Source organism: Telopea speciosissima, chromosome 4 (genome assembly GCF_018873765.1).
Source record: "Telopea speciosissima isolate NSW1024214 ecotype Mountain lineage chromosome 4, Tspe_v1, whole genome shotgun sequence".
NCBI lineage: Eukaryota > Viridiplantae > Streptophyta > Magnoliopsida > Proteales > Proteaceae > Telopea > Telopea speciosissima.
Genome location: NC_057919.1, coordinates 60,845,837 through 60,872,754, shown reverse-complemented (window position 1 = coordinate 60,872,754; position 26,918 = coordinate 60,845,837). Strand labels below are relative to the sequence as shown.

Sequence of the window (26,918 nt, the reverse complement as noted above, 5' to 3'; positions counted from 1 at the left end):
TGAATGTAATTTGGAGGAATCATGAAGGGTATTTTTGTCTTGGTGGATCGGTTGGGGGATAAAATTTTGAAACTATTTAGAAATTCCTTCCCATGTCCCCAAGTGCCAGGAAGGCAGGAAGTACAGACAAAGACGAGACAGACCTACTTCAGAGTTACAGAGCAACGGAACTACCGCTAACCATTTTTGAATCACTCTGGGAGAGAGAGAGAGAGAGAGAGAGAGATGACGGGAGTGGTGATGGTCACGAAGAGAGTTAGTTGCAGAGGAGAGCGTGGTGGTGGTGTTGGTGGAGGTACGAAGAGAACAAAGTCAGCTGAAGAGCAGCAAAACCAGCTCTCCCTAGTAACATTACTCGTAGCAGCTCTGAGGAGATCTATGGTCTCTTGCCGTATCGATCGCCACGAAGATCCCGTCTCCAACACTACCATCCATCAAATGGAGATTGGATGGCCCACTAATGTCCGCCACATCACCCATGTTACCTTCGACCGCTTCAATGGCTTCCTCGGTCTCCCCATTGAGTTCCAACTCCAAATCCCTTTCCGGGTCCCCAGCGCCAGGTTCTCTCTCTCTCTCTCTCTCTCTGATGGGTACTCTTGAAACCCAAAGATTTCTTCTGGGCATCTCTTCCCACCCACCAGCCATTCACAGAAATGCTTCGGCAGCTAGCCGTTTAGTAGGTTCTCTGTAACACGGTTGGGTTACATTAGTTTTGGTGGTTCTAACTGTAGGAGTCTAATGCCTTTTAATTTTTCTTAATTGATACTGTAGAGTAAATTCCAGTACAAAGGAGATTTGTAGCTCAAGAGGAATATTTGTGTTTTTCATTATCATATGCTTTAACTACACAATGGGTTATACAATAGGTCCAATTCTCCATCAAGAAAACTCCCACTCCCCATGATGGATAAATGGATCAACTTTCCTTTCCACAAATCTGGTTGCTTTATAATCTGATCTGGGGGGGCCTTCAGAATTTGTTCTAGACCCAGAATCTATTCCTAAAATGCATTACCAGACACAGCCTTAGTGCTAAGAAATTGAGTATAAAATTCAATATCAAACATGACAAACCACTTCGAATCACTTGCCAAGGCAACCCACTTAATTTTATTGGAATAAAGAGTTACTTTCTGGTTACCACATATTATACAAGACAGGAAGAGCTTAATTTCTTTTTTTTTTTTTTTGGGTGAAGGGAAGTGCTTAATTTCCACTGCAACAGTGTATTGGAGTCCTGCAACTCCTCATTTTCTACAAAATTAGGTTTTGACGCATGATTTTCTGTGCATGTTTCTATTGTTGGTTCCATTTTAAGCAGCCTAGCTAAATGGGTTTCTGCTGCTCTCATAATTAGGTTTGATGCATGATTAGATGTATCCATTGCAACATATATTTTGAGGATTATTTTCTTACCACCATAAACTCCTTGCATTGAGAGAGATTGATTACCATCTTTCTAACCCTGAAGTATATTTTTGTGAAGTGCTAGTGCATTTGGCATCTCTCCAGAATCCATGCAGTGCTCTTATGATTCCAAAGGGAATAGTGTGCCCTCCATTCTCTTGCTAATGCAGGAGAGGTTATACTCACAAGGAGGTCTAAAGGTACAGCAACATTAACCTTTCTTGATTAACATAAACAGGAGCATAAGTTAGGGTTGCCAAAGACAATGTTCTCATTGATTTCTCTGGATTGGTCCTTAGGCAGAAGGGATATTCAGGTTAAACCCAGAGAACAGCCAAGAGGAGCATGTTAGGGACCAGCTAAACAGGGGTATTGTTCCAGAAGACATTGATATCCACTGTTTGGCAGGGCTAATCAAGGCCTGGTTCCGAGAGCTCCCAGCAGGAGTTCTGGATGGCCTTTCCCCAGAACAAGTCCTTCAGTGCAACACAGAGGAGGAGTGTGTTGAGTTGGTGAAACAGCTCATGCCAACTCAGGCTGCACTACTAGACTGGGCAATTGATCTTATGGTTGATGTTGTCGAAGAAGAGGAATCCAACAAAATGAATGCTAGAAACATTGCGATGGTCTTTGCACCAAATATGACTCAGGTAATTAATTCAACTTCAATTCGCTAAAAGTAACCTGTTCAAGTCCTTGGCTTGATAACCTATTACTTATCTTCTATACTAGACTGAAGAAGTTTTTTCCCCTTGATCAGATGTCTGATCCATTGACAGCTCTTATGCATAGTGTTCAAGTTATGAACTTGCTCAAGACCTTAATCATAAAAACACTAAGGGAACGTGAAGAGACTGCAACAGTAGGATACTCGCCCTTCTCATCTCATTCATCTGAGCAGCATACTGTCGAGGACTATGACAGTCAACAAGAGATGGATACAAGCTGTGAATTGAGGGGACCAACTTCAGATTATGATACTTATGCCAGTTATAGTTGCAGTAGTGAAGATGAAGGCGAAGATGAAGATGGAGATAATTCATTAAATGAGATTGAGGAGTGCTCCTTGAGACAATTGGATGGGTACGAAGCATCCACACACGATGGTCCAGAGGAAGCTGAAGGAAATCTGGGAATGGAGCACCTCAGTCATAGTGGCTGTTCTGGCTTCAACTCAGAGTCAGCTTATTCATCATTCAACAGTAAAAATGGGAGTTCAGGATTGAGTACAAGTGATGTAGAGGATTCTGGGATAAATGCGAATTCTGCAGGAGGGTTAGATAGTACAAAGGCCATTTCAAAATGTTGTCAAGAGACCCAAGACAGCAGAGCCTTGGAAACATTAGTTAAGCTGATGGAGTCCTCATGTTCTATTTCCTTGCCAATAATTGTGTCCGGTGAATCTGGGTGACTGAACCTTTGTGTCTGATTGAGTATAGTGTTTTTTTTTTTTTGTGGTTCCTCAGCTGTTGCTGCATCAAACATTGATTGAGTGGTTTGTGTGGAGGATTTGTGTGGGCAGACCTGGTTCAGCTCTGGGCTGATTTTGTGCTTCTTTCTGTATCTCCCTCAGTACAACAGGATTTGTGATTTAGCCATGTAATTTAACAATGGTTGAGTGGTCTGTCTGTGGTTCAGTTTTTGGCTGAACATCTGCTTGTGTTGTCTGTTTCAATTGTGGGAGGGCCAAAAATGGTTTGCTTGAGACCGGTTTGATTGTAGGGAACTCTCATGGAGTAACTCATTTCTTATGTCTTCTTTCAAGTGTGCAATTTTGTCAACAAACCTTTATCCATATTAAGAATTGAATCTATGGTGAGGAGGGAGGATTTCATAGGATATCCTCCTGTCCCAACTCCATCCTGGGCCTATCTTTTTCTCCATGTCACAGAGTTCATCAACACAGCCTAGCAGATGATGAATAATATTCACAGTACAAGAATCGGGATCGGCTGATTTGGATCGGAATCGACTGCGGCAGATCCCCATTTTGGCTGATTTGTTCCAACAGTTCCAGGTCATTTTAGCCAATTCTAGGTCAGTTTATGTCCGATCCAGATTGGAATCAGCACAACCAACTCCAGTGGCGATTCGGATCTGTTAAAACTGTGATAACATTTGATCCAGATGCCTTTCCCTGACCATTTCCATTTTTATGTAAATCAAGATGCCATCAGGATGGTGCTTGTTTTTGCCACTTTATTTACAGTGAGGGAATTTACATGGATAAACACAATGGTGAGGCGTACACAGCTTTTTTTTTAGTTCTTCAATTGGTTTTGCCATTCTGCTCAACTACCGTATAATAGATGGTGAAGTATTTTGGGTAATAAAGTTACACCAAGATTAACTCTTGAAAAAAAATTTCCCTGGCAGCATAGGTTGTCAAGGCGTCGCCTAGGCGTCCAGGTGCCTTGCCCTCGCCTTGAATTCTGGTGTCACCTTGATCGCTAGACGTCGCCTTGTTGGTGTTGCCTTGGTGTCACCTTGTTTTTCAACCACTCCGACCGCCTTGATTCACCTAGGCACCTTAACAACTATGCCTGGCAGTATAACCCTCATAATTAGCAGCCTAAACCTGCCCTACCCCAGTTGCCACAGTTTAACCATTGACAGCACATATCATAATTGCAAAAATCAAATGGTTAGTGAAGGTCCCATGACAGGCAAGCTTGGCTAGACATTAGTTAACACAAAACTATATCCATCTTCCACCCTCTGCTCAGAAAATAAGATTGGTATATAAGAACCTTTGTTTGTTTTAATGACGTTGGCCATTCATGGCCAAACCCATTGATAATGGTATCAGCAAGCCTATCTCTGCAGCAGCTAAGCAACGCATTTGCCTCTTCTGTGGAGTCGTCTTTTTCTTTTTCTTCCAACGAGGGAAAGGGGTAGGGGTTTGATATTATAAGGAAAGGGAGAAGACACAGACAGCCCTATCGGGATTCGAGAGAGGGAGGATCTCTTTACAAATTTCAGGGAGCCACAATCCTGAACACAGGTGTTCTGTATCTCTTATTCTGTCTTGCCTTGCATTGTCTTCGGTGCCATTGCTGTTGCTTTGGCTTTGGCTCCCCTTTGCTTCTCATAAATAAGTAGTTATTAATTTCATATGAGTAGAACATAGATCCCCTTGAACGTCTTACTCATTAAGAGGAATTCTCTATCCAACCCATTATGAGTTGCATAGCCATCGCCCAGAAAGAATCAGAAATGCCCATAAGAGGTTTTGAACTAACAATGCACCAGTTTTCATCAAAGCAAAAAATTTGCAACACAATTTTCATACAGACCAATTAGGAACTTAAAAGCAGTATTCAAAACATAATGTTGTACATTAAGTTCAATATCCCAGGTTGGAATATTGTTGGTCACAGGGCGGAACCAGTTGATGATACTCACTCTAGTTGACACCAAGTGAAGGACAAGAAATAAGTAAGCATGTGCATGGGAATAAGTAATAAAATAAAAAAGCCTGTGACCTGTAGTCTACTAAATTAGTGTCTTCACATAACAAAACCCCAATTTATTTAAAGTGCAAAGCCAGGTCGCTCTACTGATTAATAGGGGCAATGTTTAGAATCAAAGTGAAAATTCATAATCATTACAATAACAGGATAGGGAGTGTGTGAAGCGTATTACTTAAATGCAGCAGAACATTTCAAACAGACATCAAGAGCTTTATACCTCTGAAAGGGCAAATAATTGTAACATCCAAGATTGGTGCTGAAAATCATACTGGGAGTAGTTCTTGATGTGATCATGGCTCTAATATGACAACATACAACAACAAACAAAAGAGAAGGTAATCCAGCATTCCCAGTTCTGTTGCCATCTTCCCCAGCTGCAGCAGCAGCATCACCTCCTGTACCACCTGTTACTGTTTTGCAAACTGTAGAAGCCACCTGCATGATCATATACCAACTTTGAAGAAATAATCACCAACACCTTCAGCTTCAGTTTCACCTTCCATACAATTGGGTGTAAGGAAACCAAATACAGAAGCGAAATTGCACTTGACATTCACAAGACCAGACCTCTAGATTGGCCATGGATGACTCTCTGATATCTCTTTCTTCACCAGTAAAATTTGTAGTTTTTTCAATAGGGAAAGGTGCTTTTATTCCCCATTTAACCATCAGGAAAGGATAAAGGTTTCACAGAACATTTATAGAACTTTAAGAGCTTATGTCACATCATTGCTCCTTATGGTCATGTTACATCACCTCAGAATAATTCTTAGTCAATTCCAGTCCCACTTGAACCTAGGAGCAGCTTCATCCACAGAATACATGAAAGTACCAATGTAACCTTGGACCACATTCTCCCTGTTTATGTTTCCGTGCGCATTTCATACCAGTGTCCAAGATGAAAAAGTAATTCAGAAAAATAAGGAAGACAACCAATATCAGGGAAAAAAACACCAATGACATTTAACTTACCTCCAAGGGTCAGGACTCAGCTCAACACAGCTGAGTCATCTATGTAATTACTGTTTTGCCATTCCAATCTATCTGGGAACATATCCTCCACTAAAGCTTCTTCAAAGCGCAAGTAGTTTTCTACTCCTGAAATTCCAAAAGCTTCAACCATTCCATGTCAAAGCCTCACTTCGTCCAAGCATTTTACAATATTAAATATGAAAGATTTGTCCATTAACTAGGACTTCAAACTCAAAACACTTAATTACAAATCTGGTTTGAAGTGCGCCATCACTCTGAGAAATATTTATGGTAAAGAGTATCTCCACTAAGTTAGGAATTTAGACATTTTCTATAATGATAGCAATTTTCATACAAGAACCCGTTGACAGGAATATAAGGAAAGCTTGACAAAATAAGACACAGGCTAAAACCAGTATTTTAAAAACAAGTGAGACTTCCACATTAAAGCAAGGGTCAAATTCCACGAGGCAGAGCAAAGTTGGCAGCAAACCTCAGGCCTTGAGGCATGTTGTCAAAGTGAGTGCTTCATAAAACATTCACACCTTGGGCTGTATTGAGGACAGCGGGAAGGTCAGAAGGGGTTCAGATTTGTGGGGGCAAAGGCAGGGGTCATCAACATTTGTATGTGGAATTGAATTGTCCCTGGAGTGGAACTTTGGGTCTGTTGAGGTTGTTTCGCTTGAGGTGCATCTTGGCAGCTTGGGATAGAGGCCAGGATACTTTTTTTCCTGGGGGAGGGGGGTGCAAGGAGGAGGGCTGTGGTTTGCTCCTTTATCAAATGATTTTTACATCATTACAAATTTTCTTGTAAGGGAGTTGTTCTCTTCTTGGTTTATATTCCTGATGTACTTATTTCCTACACAAAATTGTTGCTTAGGAAAAAAAAAAACTTGCATATAAATAAAGAAATTTTGCACCTTGCCTCAAGCCTTCGACTTTTTATTAAAACAAGTAAACAACCAATTTAGGCCCTTCGTCATGCATGAGAATAAACCAAGTAAGGCATCTCCTCCATCCTACAACAAATGATTAAAAGAGAAGATCAGCACACAAGATACATTACTTAATACCAAACCAATATGTTGAAGTCAAACAAATTGCAAAGAAAAGAGACAAAGTGGATGAACAATGAGACTAGATGATTGACCAATGTTTGGCAGAACACTTTTCTGGATTCAAGCACAACCTGAATGGTCGTGCTTTATTCTGGGGCATGACAGAGCAACAAAAACAGGGGGAAAGAAGATACTGAACATTGCAAAAGGGAAAGAAAATGGGAAAAACCAACAAAACAACAATAGATCAACGTGCACAAAGATGGCTATACCTGAAAAGTCACTGAACTCCGAAATGTGTCTTCAACAGAAACAACATGATGAATAAAGTACTTCACACAACTTTGGACTTTGAAACACCCATTTAAGGACATTGCTTGAACAGGAAGGAAGGATGCCTGTGTGTGGCTACTCAACATCTCCAACAACTTCACTTACACATCTTATAGATTTGGGTAACAAAGCTCACACGATGGAAGATGGAAACACAACAACAAGAATGCACCATGATCTCACATAAAACAAAGGAGAAAAACAGACTTCCAAACTGCACAAGATAGCTATAATAAATTCCAAAAAGAAGTTCTTGTGGTTTAGAACTATTGTTGGTCAGTAATCTGTGCAAATAAAATAGATTCTTCAAAAGACAGCAAAAGATCAATGTATATACATTTTACTGCCCCCAGAATTCTAGCATCAAGAATGTGCTTCCAATAAAATCAACAAATTAATAAATAATGTCTAAATGAACTTCCATGGTACATAAATTACAATTTTTTTTTCGTGGCACAGAACCACCAATGACAACAAGATTCTGAGTTTCTAATTCTGCAATGCAACAAACAGTTCCCACCTTAAGACATGACAGGATGGATTCTATATGTAATCATTAATTATCTCCAATCCACCCCACTGGCTGATTCACTCCCCAAGACCGAAGTTGTGCGATACCGTACATGGAAGTAACTCCTGCCCCAATCTGTAACTACCTTCCATGTCAGTAAAGCTTGTTCTGTTTGTTGTCCCTCTTAAGCTGCACTTTCAACTTCTTACCACCTAACTGGCATCCATTCATCGTATTAATGGCAGATTGAGCTGCTGCAGGTGAGTCATAACTGACAAATCCTGCAAACAGAGCTGATTTAAGAATAAAGAACTTCACAGATGTCTGATCCAGAGATGAAGAGAATATGTGTTTTACCAAAGCATTTGCTAACACCAGTTGCTTTGTCAAGAAAGACCTTCGCACTCAAGACCCTACCAAAAGCTTGAAAGGCATTTGCAAGCTCTTGATCACCAAATTCTTGAGGGATATGATAAATAAATAAATTAGCACCAGGAGGACCTACATTCAAGGACAGACAAAGCATTTACTACTGCAATAAGTATCATAACACCCCGATCAAAATAATCAGAAGAACGCTAGAATCTAGATTAGATTTTCACCAACCTTCAACTTGAGCCCCAGAATTTGTACTGACGCTTGAAGAAGTTGCTGAGTTACTATTTGAAATTGAAGATGGCATAGAACCATGAGAAGTACTCAATGACCTTTGACTCATCATTCCACCAGGATAGGCCATAGGATACTGAAGGCCTGGCATTGCTGGATATGCAGAGCCTATATAACTAGCTGAGGGCATTGTAGCAAAACTTCTAGGAGCCATACCAGGGCCAAGATCAGGTGTGATTCCACGCACTGCATTTCCTTGGTTTACAGGTGGAAGCATATTGTGGAAGCCAGGTTGATTCTGCATTGGGGGCATGGGGTACTGCATAAGACCATAAGTTCCCGGTGCCTACAGTAAGAAATGATAACAAACTGTCAATTCTGTCAAATTACACAGACCAACATCGAAACCTGTATGACAAAATAAAAGCACAGAAGGACATAGATACTAAAAGAATCTTGCAGAGCCAAGAAATGAAGAAAGGATTCTAAGAGGACGGAGCACTGATATAAGATATTAAGAGAAGTATTCCACTCACTCAAACAGAACTTGGATCCAAGAGTCTAAGACTCGAGGAAACTTTGAAACACAACACCCCCCCCCCCCCAAATTTTATCCTTCGAATGTACTGGAGTTAAACAGGTCAACATACAATAACCTGTTAAAAGTAAGATTTAAATTACGGTGATAACTTCTTCTTTTTTTTTGAATAGGTAGGTAGTCCCTAAGGAGAGTTGAACTCATGACCTCTTAATTGATAGATGTTGGTCCTCTCCACAAAGCTATGACCTGCAGAAGCCTTCTCATTCTCTTTTGGAATTAAAAGGTCTGGAAACTCTTCTCAGGAAATTTCTTTTGGATAGTAAAAAGACATGAGGGGTCCTCAAGTATACTCCCAAAGTTTGCTAAGAAGGGCATAAAGATACACAATCTTAAAATCAATCTACATGGACATGATACTCCACTGTGATGGTTAAGGTAGACAGTATCTTGATTTTACTCTTCTATAAAATGGCATAAAACAATGTTAAAGGCCTTCCTGAGTCAGTAGTTAGTCTGACCTGCAGAAATCATGAACATACGTAGAAGTTTCTTATGACAAATTTTATGCACTATCTACATACACTGGATTTTGAAATCATAGTTGTCAAGGCATCGACTAGATGACTACACAAGGCAGGCCTTGAGGCCCATGGCGACTAATCATCTTATGTGTCAAGGTGCCCAGATCTAAAAACCCAATCTTGATCCCTCCACAAGTTACAAAGCTAAAGCATTTCTCATTTTTATGCCTAAATGTTTCTATAATATCATTTTTACCCCTTCGTGTTTTATATATTGATCATCATAGCCCAACATTACACACATGCAACCAACCCACAGAGGGGAGGAGGAAGAGAGGAAGATTTATGAGAAGACATATACCTGGAAAATATGGCATGTAATTTAAATATGACACTTGCCTAAGTTTCGCCTTGGCACCATGGCAGCTGGCTCTCATTTGGGTAACATGACAACTATGTTTGACAAGACTAATATCAATCAGAGTGGGACTTTGTGAACCAAGGTTAGAGAGACAGGTGCTGTATCTGCCATGTTAAAGTTATTGTGATGTTTTACTAGTCATGGTGATGCTTATAATTAGTAGTAGTGTTTAGGTATGTGTTAATGAGTCATGGTGATGTTTGAGCTGTTAAGTACATTATCATGAGGAGTTCTTTATTTCTATTAATAATCCTTATGAGTCAAGATTAATATAAATAAACTATTATACCACGGTTTGAGGGGCAGCAACAATCGTGGATAACGTAGGGCTAGGTTAATGATATCCTAGCATACAGGAGGATCATAGGAACTGAAACAACAGGGTTTAACAGATGGATCCAGCAATAACGTAACAGCAAAAAAAATCCAGAAATAGCAACTTATCCTGATTTAGAAACTACACAACTTGGATGAGGTCCTGAGGATGGTTATCCAATCAAGGGTAGGGTCCTTGGAGTAGATTGACTCTTCAAAATTGCAATCAACTCTGAAGGTCGGATTGTAACATATGAGTGGTTCTCAGAATTAGAAAGTAAAACCAAAATAGTAACTTACAATGCACAGCCTTATCTAGCCATAGGATCAGACTGCCATTACAATTGAAGGAAGACCATATTACTCGTCAGAATTTGAGCTGGAACTGAGGGACAGATCAGGAGTTGCAAAGGTTGGAAGTCTGCTGCAATAAACACCAAACCGTATACCTGCAGGTTATGTTCTTAAGCCTGCAGCCAGAAATCGATGGCACAACAGTAGCAGTCTTCTGATGATCAGCAGCCTCAATGGATGAGTAAACAAGGCCTTTGATTCTTCTCTGATGTAGGTTATTGAAGAACAAAGAAAATAGAAACAAACAAACAAATAGATGGAAGAAAGAAGATGGATAGAATGGTTCGAGCCTCTCACTCTCCCCTAGGAGAGAGTCCTATGTGAGATGAGAGGCCTTATAGGTGAGATGCCTAGGGGAGACTGAAAGGCTCGAAATACCTCTCACAGCCATTTGAATAAACCAACTCTTTTTTTACTTTCATGAAAATCACTGGAGGCTGGTCTCCTTGTCTTTATTTATAATAATGTAAGGCTGGATTACAGAATAAGTAATTCCCATGTGTGGGAATAAATATCCTAAGAAATAGCAACTCTTCTAGAAGAGAGATGTACACTAAAAAAAGAAAGAAACAAAAATGGAAACTACTAGATAGCTATAGACTTAACAACTACGAAACTATTACAGAAATAGAAACTAAATTAATAGCAGCTTCTAATAGAATATTCCACCAACATCCAGCATCTATTCTTCACACAGCTGTCCATATGGGGCCCACACCACTGTTCACGTGAATAGTACCACGTGAACGGTAAATTTTTCTAAATTCTATTTTGGTCCTTTTCTTCTTCATGCTTCGATCTACATCATTGGGCTTGTTCTCTTCTTCCATACATGAGCAAGCTGCTCTTCTTCTAATAATTTGGACCTGGTTATTCAAGCTTGATTTTGTCACTTGGTATCAGAGCGATGAAGAAGAAAACTGGGGGGGGGGGGGGGGGAGGAAATACCCCAGTTGGTTGAAATAAACTAGGGTTTCCTTGTTGATGAAGGTCTGTTATATCTGTTCTGCCAAGAAGATTGTTGTTCATGATTTATAGAGTGATTAAAACCACTTTTATACCTTGCAGATGGTGCTGCTGCAGTTACTACACCCTGCAGCAACTTTTCTTGAATCCTCCCCGTGTATAGAATTCTCGATGTAGATCGAAGGAGGAAAGAGAGAAGAAGGACCAGCGATATCCCAGGCATTAAACCTCCATCGAACCAGCCCCTGGGTTGGCTTAGTCCAGACGTGGGTTTAATTTCCAGCCCAATAAGTTGGAATCTAATAAGTTCTTGCATTGGTGGCAGCTAGCTTCTACGTTCTAATTTTATTTAGTTGCTATGTAATGGATATTAGTAGGTATTGTCATACTATAGAAGTTTCTATTTTGAGTTTTTTGTGCAACGATAAGGTTGCTCCATTGTGACCAAGTGGTCACGGGTTCGAGTCTGGAAACAGCCTCTCTGTGAAAGCAGGGGTAAGACTGTGTACATTATGACCCTACCCAGACCCCGCACTGGCGGGAGGTTTTTTATAAGGTTCCTACAATGCGTGGGAGTCCTTTTTTATTACTTTCCATTTTCTATTTTGAGTGATATAAGCACCTATTTAATTGAGACTTGTAAGGGCCTTGAGCCTATAGACATGATTTTCATTGATAAATGAAAACTTCGCTGTTTAGCCATGAATGCTGTGAGATGCAGAGAGAGGTGAGAAGCCTATTAGGTTAGTGAGAAACTGACCAAGGCCATAGGTGAGAGGCATTGGTTATATTTCACTTCTTTCCTCTTCTCTTCTAACCTTCTCCATACTAGTTTCTATTTTGTTAATCCGCAAAGAGGAGTCAACATAGAAGTACCAAGGCCATCTCCCTTCACTGTGATTGATGTTGCCTGCGTGTTTGAAGAAGGCTCCATCGATTCCCCAACACAAGCTGGTACTGGAGATTCAGTCTAACCTTGTGACACTTGTTTTGGTATTCTACTGCAGAAAATTTCAAGCTCCTGCAACTCCAGTTCTGACCATCAACTTCAGCCCAAACTTTGGGAGTCTATTACCTTTCCGAATCTTCTCCTTTGGCAGTGGTTTCAGACACATCTCTTGGCTGGTTTTCTTGTGGCTGCAAGTTGCTATTTTTCTCCCATAGTTACTAATTTTATTTCATGAGCCATTGCACCACATCCAGCCATCAATCGTGGCTGATTTCCTGAAATCATATAGAGCCTTTCAGTCCCTCCCCTCGACAGTAGTTTTGGCTTCAACTGAGTCTTCCATCTTTTATTACTGCTACTTCACTGGTTAGCCATTAGTTTCTATTTTGGGCATTGATCTGTAACCTCTGTTCTGGTAATTAGTAGGAGGGGGGGGGGGAATTTATGAGAATCATATTGTAACTGAGACCTACCGTTGCTATCAATTGGACGGTATCCTACGCTAGGGTTTATGAGTTACATAAAGTTTCTAAATTTGAAAGCAAGCTGTCTTACACTGTAAGACCTGCTCCGGTTGCCAATCCAACCACTGGATTGTGCCCATGCAACCAATAATGCCCTAATGACGTATTATTATTATTATTTTTTGAATAGGTAATGAAATATATATGTTATTTACAAGTCTCTTTTGCATGTTCGTTACTTCTTTGTTAAATTATTTCTGTATTTATGATATGTGGAATTGTGGATTTACAACGATCTATCAACATCTATGATAAAAGATACTGTGCATCTTCTTAAAGAGTGGATGTGTGGGTTCCCATATCCTAGTTACATAGTTATAGATGAATCAATACGCATTAAACTAACTTTATTCTACAACTTCTTACTTTTGAGGAAAATGACATTAATCTAAGAATCACTTAAATTCAGAAAACCTCCTTTGGATTCTATGATTCAAATCACTTTTGACAACTATGCATTGCATGACACGAGAAGAAATCCAGTCTTCGTACGATCACGGTGTTCCAAAAAAAGCCTTTCCAACAAACAGAATTTTACTCAGCAACCACAGGGAATAAAAAGATTGTAACAGAAAAACACACACTCCACATCCAGTTCCATACTTCCATTTTCCATTTGATATAAAGCAGCCCAAAAGCAACCTTCATACCATCAGTCACTCGGGCTCCCTCTCAATCTCAATAAACATAAGGGAATTTCCCATCTTGCTTCAAAAATTGAAGCAAGCATGCTGCCCATCTATTTTGCCATCAAAAGAGCTTTGAAAAGCATCCCTAAAGGAATAAACTCCACACTAGAAAAATATGATTTATAATTGGAACTTTTGGAAATTCCCTTCCTCAAACCAATCTGGTAATAATGCCTGATATCACTATAAGGAGGTCCTTACAAGGAACTGAGAAATGATGGAGGGAATAATGGCAGGAAGGACAGAGCAAATAAATCTTCTCCACAAAAATAGTTGGTTCCATGATACACCTCTACAGTGTTCTCCCCTAGAATTGCCTGGTCATCTTTTTTGAAGGAAAAATAAAAAGCTTTCCTTTGCCTTCTGGTATTTTTCCCAATTCCTTATCATGCTTCTGGAATAACTAGTACCACTCCATCCAACTTCCTTAGTTGTAGATCATGATTGAGAATTTCGTCCATTGGCAGAATTTCTGAACAACAGTGCCCAGTATTGACATTGTAACAAGAGAAAATCTGAAGAAAAAGGATAATAAGATGAACTTCCAATAAAATAAGGATGCGAGTCCACAAACTTCAAAATTGACAATGTAAATGGTGTACCAGGAACAATTTTTCTTTCACTACAGGGTTTGGCCAAGTGGTTTTTGAAACTGGTAAACATACAATTGACAGACCAGCCAAAGGAATGTGGCTAAGATGCCTAACATTATAATGCAAACAAGACACATCATCAACATGACCTGACTTGTCATCCCACATACTAAAAGGCTCTCATGACTACAAGAGATAATGAAAGGGTTGTTGATGTACTGAAAATCTTTTGTAAATGGAATTGCCCCAGGCAATAGAGACCTAGAGCATTTTTTATTTCTTATCTAGAATGCCAATCTGCAAACAATCATATAAGGAAAGTATATCATAAATATCATGAATACGTTCATTGATAGAGAGTAAAACGTCGACAATTATGGAGCATTTAACCATCAGCAGACAGCAATAGAAAGCTGACCAGATTGAGGTAACAGGACCAGTATGATTAATTAACAGCAGTGAACAATGCGTACAGGAAAGAAAAAATAAAAGAAACAAAGACTGGAGGTGGTCAAAATTGATGAATAAGGAAATCGTTTGATCACGCCAGAACCAGCTATCCTAAGTGCAAGAATTTGGACCAAAATGAGCCAGTAAAGCAGATGCAGATGTGGACGGAGATAATGCGCAAGCTACTATTTACTTTAGTGGCTGCAGCAACCGCTCAAATATCACATAATCAGGCCTATTTTCTTCAGGTGTTGAAATTGATGGTGTAGGCTAAGGTCCAGCAATGGTATTCCCCACAACAGCTGCAGCTTCTCTTCCTGGAATTCCTGAACCTTGCCTCTGATTTTTTTTTCCAGGGACAATTGTAGTTAATATGCTCCCAACGGTCTATGTGTAGCAGCAGTTAGAGTGAATCTTGGGCATATTAAAATGATTTTCTAATGAACTACTATAAAACAGCGCACGATGTTGCTCAGAATTAGTCAGATAAGTGTTAACATCCAATACAAAGTCCATAGCAGGGATTTTAGAAGTATCCAAATAAAGTGTCCTCATTTCTCCTACCATGAACTCAGCCAAAACCACATCCAATGTAGGTGTTTGGGTGAAAGGAGTAATCGACCCATGTATCTGCCCAAAATCATCTCTGAAAGACATGAGAAACTCAAAGAATTTCATCTGGCTACAGCCACTCTGTTACAACCGCTTATCCTAAAAGCTCGAGCTGTTAAGTAAGGGCCACAAGAAGGTATATCAACACGCAACATATCTCCTAGTGAGACCAGCACTATAAAGTGGGGACATAGTATTTCTAAGATCCATCTGGTCCCAGTAATGACGCATTCACATAATAGAACTCGCCCAGCAACTTGCCCTGTTGGCCTGCACCATGAACACCAATAGACAGATGTTGCTTTGGAGCTGCAGGTGCTTGATCATATAGCACTTTGAGATAGTCTCAAACTGATTTTGCAGTCCTGAATTTTGACAAATGAACAGCAACTGAAGGCTTAATGGACAGGCAATCCATGCCAAAATCTTGGAGTTCTGTACTCCCCTTTGTTCCAAGGCCATGTAATCATCAGCATTTGCAATTCCATTTTCATTTGTCCTAATCATAGTTCGAGAACTCGTAAGATCTCGCCGAGTTTCTCGGTTTTTGGAAAAGCCGAGACGAGACTGCCTACGAGTCTCAAAAGTGCAATATCTCGGCGAGATCGGTGAGATCTCGGATCTCGGTTTCGACCCATTATTTTAACCCACCTACCACTTAAATACCTTACCTAATTGGACAAAACTCGACATAACTAGGCGAGATCTCGGATCTCGGGTTGACCCAAAGTTGAGGCTTCGAGTTGAAAAAAAAAAATGCACCAACTCGGCGAGATCTCGACTCGTCTCGGTTTTTCCAAGAGTCGAATTGGTACCGAGACCTGAGTTTTAGTACCTTGGTCCTAATAACAGGAAGAATCACAGTTAATCCCTCAATGTACTTTCAAAGATGTCTTCCCGGATAAAGTTTGACATCACATATGCCCAAGACTGATGGTTCCTCCCATCAACACAGACAGGAAAAGTCTGTACAGGTCCAATGCCTCTAAAAATGATGGAAATGATTGGAAAAAATTGATTTTGACATGCTGCAGTACGACAAAATCAGATTATAGTTCGACAATAGTCAATTAGAATGGAGAAAATTGCCACATATCTAAGTCTTTAAGTATTTAACCGGAGTGGGGGTGAAAAGGTAAGATACAAAGAAAGCTAGCAGGAAATGATCTAATAGGAACTGCAACAAAGATAGTGGTGTGAAGCTTTGAATGAAGGATAAATGGGCCCTAATATTGTTAGAAGAAAGTGGTCTGATGTTCGTACAAGACCCTAAATTGGCCTGAAAATCCCTAACACTAAGGGTGGCAAACAATTTCCCATAAAGGAACCTTCTAACCGAAACCAATTCAGTGAACTAATCAAAATAAATTTAGATTTCAGTTAGAAGCTCAAACTTTTAACTAAAAGTATTAGATCTCATCAAAAGCTCATGACCAATAAGTAATATGTATAAGTTATCTACATAACAGTATTCTCCTTCAAAATGGTCCTACAACCTCCTCCATATGGATGAAGGACCTAACAACTGGGCTTGACATGTCAAATTGAGAATCATGCCATTCAGATGTGATTGTAATAATATGAAGATAAAGATTAATATAGTATGATCTTTGAGTGAAAAACGATTGACAGATGAAGAAATCACAGATCAAGAAACAATCAGTGGCTCTTGCAGAGCAGTAATTAGAGCTCTAATATGCAATTACATAATCCATATGACAGAACCCACATCACATCATTTTATCATAGCATGGTTTGTCAGACTAAAAGATCAACAAATGCTACAAGATAAAAGGCCTTTGTCTCCCCCCACCCTTTGTGGGAATACATGCAAACTTGTACAATGTCCAGGTGAGTGTGGGATGTAAAGAACAATTGTAAAGGGCTGGCTGAATTCACTTGCGTCTCTCTCCCAATATATGCTATTGTCTGGTCAAGCTTTGGAGTTTCTCACACTTCAATACAAGGAGCCACATCAAAAGAAGGACGCTCTTCTAGCCTAGTGAGTAAATTGAGAAGAAAGGAAAGGTACGACATTTGATTACAGGTACCACTCCATCAACTCAACCAATATTTAGCAGATAAAGGTCGTGGTCTCTGACTGGATTTCCACCAATCAGAGGCTTATCAAGAAGCCTACAACTGGTAGTGGAAGTATGATTGCATCATCTCTGCTTTTATTTATTTTATTTTTTTAGGAAACAAGAAAAAAAAATCATTGGAAGGAATGAGCAAAGGCAGATAGAATACAAAAGCTGCTCTTTGTAAGCTGGAAGGAGATTTGTTCTTTGTAAGGAGGAGGAATCCTGAAAATAACTATCTTTTGCTATGTAGCAAATGTTATCCGGAGTTACTTTTGTGTTTGCATGGAGTTGACTCAATTACTCCAAGGGGCTTGGTATTCTGTTTTCCCATTGGACTGGAATTATGGGGGAAAATGATGTCTCGTTTAGTTACATCAGTAATTTGGTTGAATAGAATTAAAGAATTTTTTAGGGTGAAGACCAAAATGTTCAACTATGTATATGGAGAATGAGAGATTCATGATGGAATGGGCAGGCCTCTAAGGAAGAGTTTTCTGGTGTCCCAACTAGCAGCTTTGGGAAGAATCGGCAGAATCTTATTTGGGAAAACTACTTGCTTTGCCTTTCCTATGCGTCCTTTTGTATTCTGTATATATTCTTTGTTTTGCTTTTGTGAATTATCTGGTTCACCATTTTACTCTCCATAGAGCTTCTTTTCTTCTTAGGCCCTGTTTGTTTTGTTGTAAATTTTTCCATGCAAATGATACTTTACATACCATGTAAAATTTTCCCTTCTTTTTGTATTTTACATTACACACAGTAGAAAATCATATTTTATAGGAAATTTTTCCTTTTCATTCTTTTTACATGGAAACGAATGGAGCCATAATGAAAGCATTTTATCATCATTGAAAATTAAAATAAAAAAATATACATTATGGAGATTCACTATACTATTATTTGGGAGTCCAATTCTATGAGAAAGCCATGGAGGATCTCTTGGATCCTCTGTGGCACCTCATCAGATCCCTTGAAAATCTGATGATCAAGTAGCTTGCAAATGGAAGCTTTGTACTGTGGATTGGATCTCCCATTGTAATCATTAATTGTCAGGTCATCATTTTCCTTACCTTATTCTTATGATTCCTTCAGCAATTTTAATTTCTTTTTTTTTTCACCTTATAGTGAAGTTTTCAATAACAGTCTGAAGAAAATATAATTAGGAACAACTATTTTTTGCAATTTCAACCGAAATATCAAAATTTCGACGGCATATTTCGGTTTCGACACTTAATGAAACAAAACAGCATGCGAAGTGAGGGGTCTTCAATGTTTTAGCTTTTTCACCAAAATGGCCCATATTTCGGTGATATATTTTGACCATTTCAACCATTGTGGTGCAATATTTTGGATCCGTTTTGGTGGTATATTTCGGTTTCAACCAGGGACAAAATCTTGGTAGAAACCAATATCTTGAACCTTGGGAACAACTAGCCTAGCATAATGACACAGAATGGACAAAAGATCAGCATGTAATACATATGCTACAAATACAATAATCAATGCTTACAATTCAGAAGGCAAGGAAAAAGAAGTAATGCATACTACTAAGGTTGCCAGCAGAAACTGGTTTAGCTCTTTTCATGACTAGTCACATATATTGGGTAATAAATCACAGAAAGCAAGAGGGGTTGGGAGAGAGAGAGAGAGAGAGAGATGATTTGTTAAGAAACAGGTGACAAGTTGTAAAAATCTCTGTAGAATCATGAAACCAAGTTATAAACTCATGCCACGATATATCAGAATAAGAAATGTTATTCCATGAATCCATGATAACCACAGAAAACAGAAATGTATGATTTTATTGCATAATTTGACATGTGATAACTAATCATTGATAATGAAACAGACCTGATAACCAAATCCATTATATGGAGGAATGTAACCCATAGGCAAGGCCCCAAATAAAGAAGGTTGCTGTGTAGAATCAATGTTTGCCACATTAGAAGAGTGGGCCTGAGCTTTTTGAGCCCTCCGAGCTTGCCTTTCTTTTTCTGTGTCTGCCCACTTGACAACTAAAGGGACACTAGAACCCTACAACAGCAAAAAATTTAGCCACATTGTCAAACACATCATAAGTTCATCCATCAATTCATACTGACGAAACCAGAAAGAAAGATCATGGAGAGCATGATTTGTGCTCTTTTCTGAACACCATAAAAGCATAAAAACAATTGATAATAATAATAATAACAATAATAACAAAGATGTTGAAACGCTCAAGTTATCATGGTGTTAATATGATCTCTTGCTTGGTTCAACATTTGGTCTACAATGCGCTTGAATGGAAGTCAAAATGATTCTGCATACAGACATATGATACAGAATACTATGTGTTCCAGATATATGACCAACAGGCTGGAAAAAATATATAGAATTGACTAGTAAAAGAGACCTATTTACTATTATAATTTATAAGTTAAAACAATAGAATATCTTGCAAACTGTATTATTCAAAAGCCTACAGAAACGGGCATAAAGCATAAAGTCATATATAATCTACTTGACTGCATCAATCTCATACATCTTTACTCTATTAAAGATGGTTCTGTTAATAAACTGATAAGTCGACAGATTTTTCTACAGCTTCAACGAATGTCATCATTGGTATCCATCTTGTCTTTTTAAAATCACCAGTTTCACACCATATTACCACTTCTACATGGTTCAATTGGTCTCTAGCACATGTCTAAACCCAAACAGATTTCTTTCATGATGTCACCTATCAGTGCTACTTTAAGTTTTTGAGTTCATTTCAATGAGATTACTTCTGATTCTATCCTTCCTAGAGTTGCCACTAGTCCATCTAAATATTCAAATGACACCTTTGCTCATTTTATGTGTGTTAATTGTGACATGCATGCCCAACATTCAACTAAAAACAACATTGCTTGAATTATAGCCATCTTATAAAGTTTATCCTTTAACTTCAATGGAACGTTTTGATCACAACACTCCAGATGTGCCTCTCCATTTTACTCACCCTGCTTTGATCTATGAATAGCATCATCCATAATTTTCCCTCATTTATGATTTAATCAGTAATTTAAATTAGTCATCATGAGGTTTCTCTTGAATATCAATCTTGACAACATCGTCATTAAACAATTCTCCATAATTTCATGTCTCAATTGATAGTATCTCTTGATCAAACTAGTCGACATTGAATGCTCTAGGAAGTCTCCATTTTGTTCTAAAGCATTTCTCCATTCACCATGAGCCATGAGGTATCTTTGGATCAAACTAAGTAGTAATAATTTTTAAGAATGACTTATGTTTTTTATGCAGAATTCCAACAGAAGGAAGGACAGTTTTGTCTGTGGTTTGTTCTCGTCCAACTGTGAACCAGTTTTCCGGTTCTTTTACTCTGATTTACCCAAGGAACAGCAATCATGGGCTCTATTTAGGATTCAATTTTTTTTTAATTTATACCATTAAGTTTCTAGTAATCAGGCTGGAATAGGTTAATATAATTCAAGTCCTGTTTTCAAGCTGTTTTCCTTTTGATCTCAGTTTCCTTTTTCAGTTCAGGATTGGTTTAGGGCCTTTAGGCCTTCCCTTTTTTTAGTGCAAGTCCGCCTAGCAATATTCTATATATTATACAAAATATTTAAGGGGCTCCAATCCTACCAAGAATTTATGAATGAAGAGAGGCTTTGGCTGTGACTATGGTCTATGGTCTCAAGCTTACTCTTGTGGGATTCAAAAGTGTTACTTTTATGGGCTCAGGAGTCAGGAGTGGAGTGCTCTGTATTCAGTAGTTGTTTTCTGCTCTGGATTCCGCAGGTAAATCAGGTAGATTCCTGATTATATCTCCCTTCTATTTTCCCCCTATCTTCTCTCCAATCGATTCAGGTCAGTTTTCTGCACTGCTCCCAATCCTGTGCATACTAGTTTTCTCATTTTTCTTTGACTCTGTTTTGATTTTTGAATGCTATACTACTAATTAATTTTCTGCCCTGAAAAAATTCAGTTTCTAATTCTCAGTTTCTCCGGCAGTTTCTAAATCTTACTGCAACTCTACTTTTAAATTCTGGATTCTAAATCTGAGTTGTTAAATCTGGATTTCTAAACCTGCTTTCAATTCTATTTCTATTTCTGTTTTCTGTTTCTAAGTTTAGTTGCAGTATCTAAATCTCTAATTTCTAAATTTCAGAGTTACTAATTTAGAGAGAATCAAACAGTCTACAACTCCAACCACAGGCTCAGTATTCAAGAAAATACAAGCCAAAGCTGAGAATATAGCTCAGAGATCCCATAAACCTGAAGAAAAAGTGAATGTCACAATCAAGCTCAAAACTGTGCTAATCATTTTCCTCTGTAATAAATGAACAAAATACCTAATGTTGAAAAACAATAAATGATGTACATAAAATTGACTGTACACTATTTTACCTAACATAATGAACACCATGGTTTCAAGCATTAGGAACAGATTCGGCTAACCCAGAGTTCCAGTGGCTGACCCAGCTATCCGATAAAGATGCCAATGGGCAAGAGATCGCTGTCTGGTCTTGTAGCGCCTACACCAGCCGCGGGGGCCAATAAGAATGTGCACAGGGGTGGCATCAACATATATGGGTTTTTTATTTCACAGGGGACAGAGCGGTAATTTTGCACGCTCCCGTGTCAAGTCGCAGGGGCCACACGACCAGTTAGCGTTCCTTTTCCCATAAATTAGAAGGAAAAAAGGCTGCCGGTTTCATACTTCCACTCAGGATCAGGTCAGATCAACCGATCTGCCTAGGCCAAGATCCCAGGGTTTAAGATCTTGATGAACAAAAAAGACAATATAAAATATAATTATGTAGGAATACTTCTAGAATTCTAGTGGCCCAAATTATTGATGACGACACTATTTTTTTTTTAAAAAAAAAACTTCCTAATGCAAAATCATTATTTCCAAAGCGTTCCAAGGTTGAGCATCGAATTGTTAAAGGACATAAAATGCCAGTAAAATCACTTCATGATCAATCAAGAAGAAATGATGGAAGGACAGGTTGAAACCTCCCAAGATGTTTGAGAGCTAAGGAATCATTTGAACCAAGAGATAAACACAGACCTCCATCTTATACTTCCCATTGATGTCTTCCAGTGCTGCAAGAGCTTGTTCTTTTGTCTCATACTTCAGAAAAGCACATCCTGCCCCATAACAATATTGAATGTGACAACCAAGAGATTTCTATTGGTGATTTGCAGACAATTAATCGACAAATAGGAGTCAGCACTTTAGTATGAAAACTGGAAACAATAGCTGAAGGGAAAATACCTTTGCTTGTTTGCTGAGAGCCTCGCAGAATCTGTAAATCTTTTATGGTTCCATATTTAGAAAATAAAGCAGAAACGTCGGCATCAGAGATGTTCTTTGGAAGCATACCAACAAAAAGCTTGTGTTCTGGAGATAAACACATTCATACAGACAATTAATAGATATGTAACAAAGTACATGTCTATCTTTCTAGCACATACAAAAAGGGGTGAACAGTGAACTAAAATTTCATCATGGAGCAAAAAATGGAAACTGGCATGATGGCATCACCATAATTACAGAAATGATTAGGAGTTAAACAGTAAAGAAATATTATACCTAGCCTTTCCAACTCGCCATCTGCATACTTCACTTGTAATGGACTTGATGCCTGAAAAGAGAACAATGCAATTTCTAATCAGAGCAGATAATTACAGATATTGGCATGGTGCATCATACAGAAACAATATGTAAGTGAAAGAGCATATACAGTTCAAAGGTTCAGAATTTTCTTTGCCAGAAGAAGCAAAAGATCCTCTTTCCCTTTTGCAATTCAAGTATTATGAAAAATCAAAATTATAAAATGTGCTGCAAATAAAACAACCAAGAAAATGATTTAGCAAAACAGAATTAAAAATAATCTCTGATGGTAGTAGACAAGTTATAACTGTCAAATGTTTGGCACAAATTCATAAGAGAAATCAGCAAGTAGTTCTTTTCTTTTGATTTTCCAGCCACTAAAGCTGAAGGACATTCTTCTTTTAAGCTTTATCAGGTAAACGGAGAAACATTTCTCAAGCAAAAACATTCACCGAAGGAAGAGCTAGAGATCTAGTAAATTCATGCAAGCATAACACAATAATTGGCACTTGCAAAATCTAGTTTCTACTTTCTATAGTATATACATTGAAAGTAGACAATGTCAATTTAAAAACCAAAAAAGATGCATTTTGACTTATGTTATTTTTCATATTTTAAAGTATTAATAACACAGCATTGGTCAATTTGGACTTATGTGACCACCTGATACCAAAATGTTACTTTGCTTTAATGATAAATGCCCTATTTTGAATGAAATGGTAAAAAATTCGCCAAAACGATACATATCGTCGAAATTTCTCGAAACAGCAATATTTCAACCAAAATATGGTAATCTTTATGTATCGCATTAGATTTTGTTTCGACATTTGTCGAAAACAAAATATTTCGCAAAATCTTGAATTATGGTGACCGGAATAGGCTGCCACCTGATATGTATGTAAATATAGATTACTACTTTCCCGCAAAAAAATGAGGTAATTAACTAATGAAACAATAATTGGGTGGTAAATCTATTCAATACTATGCCTATTGCATTGTGAAGGATTGGATGCAAGTAGGGATAATAAATGGATTTGGTGCTTCAAAGGCAGGGAAACTTTTCTATCAAATCCCAATATGAAGCTTTGTTTGAAGACAAGGCCCTCTTCATGCCCAGCTGGCACCCAAAACTGTTCTTTCTAAAATACAGTTCTCTGTCTGGACAGCCTATACAGACAGTATTCTCACTCTGAATCACTTAACCCAAGGGTCTAATGCATTTTGAATGCCTACCACATGTGTCTGTCCCAAGAAGAGATTGATCATCTTCTTCTTCTCCAATGCAGATTTGGTCATGGTGTATATAGGGTGTGATTCCCAAATACCTTGGATGCCATAGGTCATGCCTCTCTAGTCTAGAAAAGACTTGTGCATGTGGCGATAGAATGGCATCCATTGTTCAGGAAATCGTGAAGAAAACTTTGGTCTCTGACGTTGCCAGAAACATCAGGGAGCACATGGATGATAAGCCAAAAACTTGATAAACTTTGATGGCTCACAAGTTAAAGAACTTTGAAATTATACGATGTTACGAAGTGGCTTATAAGGCCAAGAACATAATTTTTTTGGCCTCAAACATTAAGCAATGTTTGGTTGTCAAGACAATATGAGAGAGTGCGCGAAAGTGAAAGTGTAAGAGATACTGGGGACGTGAAGTGAAGAGGAAGAAAATAAGACATTTTCCCACATTGATGTTTGGTTGTACTACGAAATCAAAGAAAATGAGTGGGATCCATTAGTTTTTAAGGTTTCATGCACTACAGGGAAAATGCGAGCATTGTGTTCAGTAAAAGATTAGATTGCAGTCGAACACTCGAACAGTTGTCAGACAATAGGATCAACAAGATCCTCAATCCGGGTTAAGAAAAAAAGAAAAAGAGCATCCCAGTGCATGAGACTCCCGCTACTGCAGGGTCTGGGAGGGGCAAATGTACACAGCCTTACCCACTGCTTCGCAGGAGAGGCTGTTTCCAAGTTATGAACCTGCAACCAACACATTGCAATAGTTCAACTTAACCGTTGCGCTAAGGCTCGCTCACTTAAATATCAATCCGGGTTAGTGCATAAAAATCATAGCAAGCTCAAACAGTTAAATATCAACTCAGCTGAGTCGGAATATAACTGCATTACACAATACCAACATGAATAGGCTTGCTGATGGTGCCAATGACTGCAAGAAGTACTCATTAGACCTAAGTTGTTGCAATTATTGCTTCTCATAGTTTAACAAATTGCGGCTGACAGGAACATAAAGTCAACGAGCAACAGGACAGTTATTAAACCCTAAGTTCAACCCACAGGAACAACCTCAAATTTTAGAATATCAGCTCATTTGACCACAAACAGATCAGTGCAGCCAAAAAGAATCAAATCCAGGCTTAATACAATCCAGTAATTGAAAAATATTGAGATTTTCCAGATAATTAGTGAAATCACAAGACTCATGAAGAAAGATCAGACTTCAACTCACCCCTGGAAGCGTTCGCTTGTTATGACACGAACTAATTGCCTTATCTGCTTCTTGCCTCGACGGACAGATCACAAAACAACAACCTGTAAAAAGCAAACCTTACCAAGAATGCCAATCTAGGGTTTAAACAAATCTCCAGTACCCATTCAAACCCACATATACCGACTAAATAAATCTCTCAGATCACGCATTCGCGATCCGTCGGAAGACATGATATAATAACAAAAAGAATGCAGTAATAAATTAAAGAAAAAGGTTTGAAGGGAGAATTCTTTTCCAACCTCGGGAAGTTCGAGTAGTCTTGTCCTTGATGATGTTGACCTCGTCTACCAGAGCAACTTCTTGGAACATTGCGAGAAGCTGAGATTCGGACATGTGCTTGGGGACCTGACCGACGAAGAGCTTCACACACTCTCCATCTCCGCTAGACTGTGGAGTTCTCTGCCCTTCTGCCATTAATGCCGAGAGCGTTTAGTTTCCAGTACTCTGCAACTCGTTCCGATCGATCTTCACAGTAGTCTTCGCTCGTTCGAAAATCTTGGTCTTTGGAAATGAAATCTTTCAGGAGGGCAAAGTTGGGTCTTTACTGATTTTAATTACAATTATGAAATTTTCTAAATACCCCTGGAGTTGTATATAAATACTAAAATAACCTCATAGTTGCGGGGATAAGACACGCGGAATTTGCTGACAGTGTTGAATTTGGAAGTTATCTCGTAACTATTTTATCTTCATATGACTGAAATGACGTAAATGCCCCTATCATTTAATCACAATCTTTTGCTTCTTAATGTGGCATATTGATTTGTTAAAACGTTGAAAGATTTTTGGAAAGCGACTTAAAACTTAAAAAAAACAAGGACTGCAAGAGACTTGATCTTGTGGATTGAAGCAGGTCAAGTTTCGGGTCAGGTTCTCAAATACCAACCCGATCATATTCTTCAACAACAACTCAGTTCTATCCCAACCAAGGTTCAAAATCCAGGTATCGGACTTGGTATTGGTCATTGCCAAAACATTTTCAGATCGGTACAAATCAGCCAGGATCGGTCAAAAAGCCCCCAAAATTGTTGTTTTATGGATTCGGTCATGTATCGGCCAAAGTTGGTGGGTGTTTTGATCTCGAGATCGGATCGGCCGATATTATCCAGATCGGATCGGTCAATATCAGCTGGTATCGATCAATATCGGTCAAGTTAATATAAAAAATAAACAAAAAAACTTAAAAACTTTGAAAAAATCAAAAAAATTATTCAGTCGACCGGTCAAGGATCGGATCGGATCAGCCGATCCAACTGAGTTGGCTGATCCAGGGAACAATCCATTCAAACCTTGTTGTATCGGTCTAATCTCGGGATTGGCCTCCACCGAAATCGATCCGATCCAATCCGAGATTCAGAACCATGATCCCAACTAAATGGGGTCGACTACATGGATTATTGCGGAGATAAAATA

At 38.7% G+C, this 26,918-nt stretch overlaps 2 protein-coding genes across 3 annotated transcripts; one reads left to right on the top strand and one right to left on the bottom strand.

Annotated features, from left to right (window-relative positions):
- Window positions 1-197: 197 nt before the first annotated feature.
- On the top strand, window positions 198-3,119 carry LOC122658686 (rho GTPase-activating protein 2-like). Its single transcript, XM_043853743.1, has 4 exons — window positions 198-563; window positions 1,490-1,610; window positions 1,710-2,060; window positions 2,171-3,119. The coding sequence occupies exons 1-4, from the start codon at window positions 226-228 to the stop codon at window positions 2,819-2,821; spliced, it is 1,461 nt and encodes a 486-aa protein (XP_043709678.1). The 5' UTR covers window positions 198-225; the 3' UTR covers window positions 2,822-3,119.
- A 4,412-nt stretch (window positions 3,120-7,531) lies between these two features.
- Window positions 7,532-26,038, bottom strand: LOC122658687 (RNA-binding protein BRN1). Of its 2 annotated transcripts, none has more exons than XM_043853745.1 (9): window positions 25,745-26,038; window positions 25,464-25,546; window positions 22,973-23,024; window positions 22,655-22,780; window positions 22,448-22,527; window positions 19,237-19,419; window positions 8,364-8,664; window positions 8,115-8,258; window positions 7,532-8,038 (listed from the first exon to the last, which is right to left on the bottom strand). In XM_043853745.1, exons 1-9 carry the CDS (start codon window positions 25,917-25,919, stop codon window positions 7,911-7,913), a joined length of 1,272 nt encoding a protein of 423 aa, XP_043709680.1. In that variant the 5' UTR covers window positions 25,920-26,038; the 3' UTR covers window positions 7,532-7,910. The 2 variants fall into 2 exon arrangements, with proteins under 2 accessions (XP_043709680.1, XP_043709679.1); XM_043853744.1 differs by having other exon boundaries at window positions 8,364-8,712; window positions 25,745-26,037.
- Window positions 26,039-26,918: the final 880 nt, after the last annotated feature.